We start from the raw sequence: 5,340 nt of genomic DNA, 5'->3' as shown, positions 1-5,340 counted from the left end.
TAAACTATGATTATTAATTACCATATCACAAAATATCAAAATCGAAATTTTTATACCATACCATGCCGACCCCTCGGCAAAAAAAAAAAGAAGAAGAGATATACCTTGCCAAAATTCGAAAGTTGTTTCCATGGAATAATTATCTTGCAAGATTAAAAATGCAAATTGTTATATTTTTAGATATCCTTGAAGGCAAGTAATAAAATTATGGATAAAAAAGGGAGAGCAAAATATTGTAGCATAGAGCTTGCAAGCCGGGAAGTACCCCCTATAAATAATCACCACCTCTCACTAGTCTAAACACACACACACAACAAAAAAACACTTCATTCTCTACTATTTTCATACAGTATATGTTTTTCTCTTATCCCCCACCACCCCCACCCCTATTACCCCTTACCCCACCTCCATCTAGTTTCTTTCATCCCTCAAGAATATTTTTATTTTCTCTTCTTGAACTTAGATATCATATACCCTCTCTTCTCATTTGTTCTTTCTCATCTATTTTTCCTTCACATCTTTGTCTTAACAACAAATCAACCACAAAAAGAAGTAGAATAAAAAAACAAGAGAAAAAGAAGCTTGTTTGATTTATCCTCCTTCCATATAGAATTGTAAGTAAGGCAAATTACCCAAAAAAAAAAAAAAAGAGTTCTAAAGGTTTTATACTAGGAAAATTCATTTCTAGCATCACCCTCACACACAAAAGATTGAAAAACGCTAACGCGTAACTATATATCAAATTGTTTTATAAAAAAAATGTGTGTTTATATCTTATCGTGTTTTTTTGTAGAAAAAGGAAGGGTTGATGGCCCCCGATGATAGAGGAATGAGGAACGGGGGAGGAACCAGACAAGCGCTAAAAAAAGGGCCATGGACAGCAGGAGAGGACGCAATTTTGATGGATTATGTTAAGAAACATGGAGAAGGGAATTGGAACGCGGTTCAAAGGAATTCAGGATTGATGAGATGTGGAAAAAGTTGTAGGTTAAGATGGGCTAATCATCTTAGACCTCATCTTAAGAAAGGCGCGTTTACTCCTGAGGAAGAAAGGATTATTATTGACCTTCATGCTAAACTTGGCAACAAATGGGCTCGCATGGCTGCTCAGGTTAAATTTTTCTTTCTCTTTTCAATTTGTTCTTACATCTATGTCCTTTGTGCATTTATATAGGATCTTGTTGTTTCTATTTTCTAGCCTTGAATTGATTTTACAAACCAAACAAATCATTTTCTAAAAGGATCTCTCGATCATAGAGTTGTTGATTATCTTCTTGATTCATTTAGTTTTGTTGGTTTCTTTTTAATTTTCATCTTGGTTTTTAGTCGATTCATATTTTATCGCCATGCGTGTGGAGTTTTGGGTCTAATTTGTTATAGATTGTTATTTCTCTATTGAATCTTAACTTCAATTTAATTTGGTCATTGTCCTCATTAATTTACAAGTCTTTTTTTATGTTTTAATCTAATTAATGATGAATTATCTAATTTTATATGGTATTTCATTTCATTGATTACAGCTACCTGGAAGGACTGACAATGAGATAAAAAATTACTGGAACACGAGGCTAAAGAGAAGACAAAGAGCTGGTTTGCCTATATACCCTCAAGAATTACAATCACAAAACCAACAAGAAAACAATCAACCCCAAAGCCTTATTTCTTCACCATTTGATCATCCCCAAAGAGCAACTTATAACAATCCTCCCCCTCTTTCCCTTTTGAATGTTTTCAATCCTTCAACCATGAGACCCTCTGTTACACATCAATTCCCCCTTAGTAGTAACACCATTTTTCGCGATCCTCCTAAAGGCCTTCCCTTGACATTACCATCTTTGAGAAATTCACCTTTTTTGTCATCTATGCCTAACAATAATTTTGGTCATACTTTGTCCAATATAATACCAATGTCGTCATTTCAACAAAACTATCCGAATTTTAGCTTAACAACAAGGCCATTTATGGGGATTCCTTCGAACCAAAATGAATTAATGTCTGGTATAGGTATTAATTCTATTAATTACCCCTCACGGCCATCATTAATGACTGCATCGTCTTCTGAGAATACATGTAGTGATTTTGGTTCTAGTGATGCTAATAATTATGCGAATGTTGGATTATCGCAAGGAAATAGTGGATTATTAGAGGATTTATTGAAGGGGGCTCAGAATTTATCTCGATCTACGAAAAATGAAGAGAATAATAATCTTGATTTAAATGGAAAAGGGAAATCATTATGGCAAGACTATGGTTTAGTGGGAAATCATCAAGATGAAGCCATTTTAACTGAAGAATCAGTTTACAGCTTTGCTCATGGTGGTGATGTCAACCTGAACAACTCCTCTGAAAGCTCCAGCACTGATCCCAATGCATCTTCAGGTAAATATTTAAATTACGATTTATAAAATACTATAGAAATTAGCTATGAAATTTGTCGTTTATCTCTTTTATTACTTTCAAGTGACTAGAAAATAAAGAAATAGTTAATATATTCAAGATAATTATGTACTCCTCCTGATTTTTTCTCTTTTAGTTGTCTATTACTCTATCAAAAATGATTTTCACTTTTTTTTTGTCATTTTTAACATATTATGAGCAAAAATAATTTGATTTTCTTGTTTTATCCTTGCTATTAGATATTAATTTCACAAATAATTTTACAAGATTTTTTTTTGAAATGCTAATAGTCATGGGTATTATAGTAAAAGTACTTTATTTATTTATTTATTTAAAATAAGTGCAAAGTATATTGCAGATAAATAAAAGTGAACAGATGGAGTGTTTAAAAAATGTTGCCTCAATTTATCGTATTTCATTAGATTCAGGATGTGATATGATTTCGAAGTAAATCACTAATAGAATTTTTACCATCCATCTTTAAAATATGATTAACAACCGTTTTTGTCGTCTATCGACAAAAATTGTCTGTTGCTAATTTCAGATGATATTGTAGACAATTTTTATTTTTACTATCGTACCGCTAGCACTTATTATTATTATTTTTCAAATCATTTCTCAAGATGTTTTGAAATGCTAATACTCATGAGTATTATAGTAAACATACTTTATTTTTTTATTTTTTTAAAATAAAATATAAAGTACATTATGGACAAGTAAAACTGAATGAAAAGAATATATATTTACAAGATATTGTCTCAAATCATCTTATATCATTATATTCGGAATGTAATATATTTTCAAAGTCAGTCACTAACATGATTCTTAAAATCCTTTGGTAAATAGGATTAATAATCGTTTTTGTCGTTTATCGACAAAAATTGTCCGTTGGTAATTCCAGCTCATACCATAGACAATCTCTACAACAATAATTCTTTTTTTTTCTTTCTTATATTTTGAAGTAACTTTTAATTTTTTGCTTGTTATAGGGATATTCTTGAGAAAGGAAGGTTCATTACAAGGAATTAATCAAGTGGATGAGCATATAATGTGTCTTCTTAATAATTATCCTCTAGATCAAGAACCAGTTCCAAATTGGTATGATGAAAGTGATGACAAAAAAATTAATTCAAAAATTGGTGCTGATGATCACAAAGCTGAAAGTTTGGGTGAAGATTCTTCCAAGTCACAAGTGGCAATAACAACAACATCAGGGCCAAAACAGCATGATTGGGAACTTGGAGGGTGTTGTTGGAACAATATGCCTCCTTTTTGTTAGAATAAATTGGAAGAAAAAAAAAACATTGATGATTAGGTTAAAGAAATTGGAAAAGATTGAGGGATACCTCTCTTTCCTTTTTTTTTTAGAAAACCTTAGGTTGAGATATATTTATAGGTATATTTGATCGATGATCGATCATTTGGGATTGTCCTAGATTATTTGTTGTTTTTGTTGAGTTAGAGTTGTCTAGTTTTAGGGTATTATTGCTCGAATTCTTTAGAAATGTTGTCGAGTGCATGTTGGATACTCTAGAAACAATGCATTTTGGAGGATCTCGCACAAAGTTTGGCGATAGTTTTGGAGACCCGAGCAATATAAGTTTTAGAGCAGTCAGTTCTATGAACAACAATCAAGATTTATCTTGTTAAGCTTGTTTTATATATGGGTGTGTTATGAACTATATCTCTGGGAAATTGAAAGTTATTTATGTTTGTTTGAGACTGAAACTGCTGATTATTATTTTTTTGGCATATCTAGTGCCAAAGAGTTGGATTTCGCGTTTTGAAATATGTGTTTGGTATGGCAAAAAATATTTTTTCATAATACCCAATATTAATTGATGTTTAGTCGTCTTATATCTTGAGAAATGATTTTGAAAATAAATAATTAATGTAGAAGATAATTGAAAAAAATCATGTGTTTTTTCTATATATTCTTAAAGTTACAAATAAAAATAAAAATATATTTTAAGTATAATAAACAAATAAAAGTAAATGAAGAGATTAATTAATACCTACGAGACAGTGGTCATTAAAAAAAAAATGGAAAATAATTTAGGAAGCTAATAACTAGTGTAAAAGGAAAAAATAGAAAATACAAATAATCATTATCCTAAAATAAATATATAAATAAAATATTTTTAAAAAATAATAAACAAATAAAAATGAATGAATCGTTATTTTCTTTCTCCATTATAGCCCCCAATAAGAGAGCTAGACTTGGATCACATCCTTCTTTATCCGGAATCTCGCAAAAATATGGTGATGTATGTCTTTACTAAATTTAGAAATTTTAATGATGCCATAGGTCATAACTCATAAGAAGCCCATTGTCAAATGTCAATTGCTTCAAATTTAGTATTCTCATTTTTACTTATTCGTTCCTATATATTTATATCACGAATTACTTTTAATGAAACTACAAAGTTCAAACAAAATAAATAAAAGGGAAAAAGGATAAATATACTCTCGAACTATCATAAATGGTATGCAGATATTCTGTCATACTTTTGGGACATTGGTGTCCCTGCCGTCCAAAAACTAGAGTATATATGCCCTTCACTCTAACAGAAGACTATATAGGGACACGTGGTGCAATCTTATCCGTAGATCAGATATTTAATAAATGTCGGGTCAGTGAATAAGATTATGACACATGTATGCCCGTTAGTGTAAAGGGTATATATGCTAGCTCTAGTTTTTGAACGGCAGGGGCACCAATGTCCCAAAAGTATGATGGAGGGTATCTGCATACCATTTACGATAGTTCAAGGATATATTTGTCATTTTTCCCTAAATAAAAAGATGTCTCTATTTTTATCATTTCATTCCCCTATTAATAAAGGTTCATACATACCATCAATTCTGAAGTCATCTCTCACTTTTTATTTCTCCTTTATTTTATTTTTTCAAATAAAGTCAATTAGCCAACCTTATAAAATC

The 5,340-nt window shown here is 30.8% G+C and overlaps 1 protein-coding gene across 1 annotated transcript; it reads left to right on the top strand.

The window, feature by feature from the left end:
• Positions 1-808: 808 nt before the first annotated feature.
• LOC125817441 (transcription factor MYB97) lies at positions 809-3,721 on the top strand. The gene is made up of 3 exons (XM_049496976.1): positions 809-1,111; positions 1,521-2,379; positions 3,387-3,721. The coding sequence occupies exons 1-3, from the start codon at positions 809-811 to the stop codon at positions 3,674-3,676; spliced, it is 1,452 nt and encodes a 483-aa protein (XP_049352933.1). The 3' UTR covers positions 3,677-3,721.
• Positions 3,722-5,340: the final 1,619 nt, after the last annotated feature.

This window comes from Solanum verrucosum, unplaced genomic scaffold (assembly GCF_900185275.1).
Source record: "Solanum verrucosum unplaced genomic scaffold, falcon-dt-bn FXZP01000280.1, whole genome shotgun sequence".
Lineage (NCBI taxonomy): Eukaryota > Viridiplantae > Streptophyta > Magnoliopsida > Solanales > Solanaceae > Solanum > Solanum verrucosum.
This window is presented reverse-complemented; position numbering and strand designations above follow the sequence as displayed.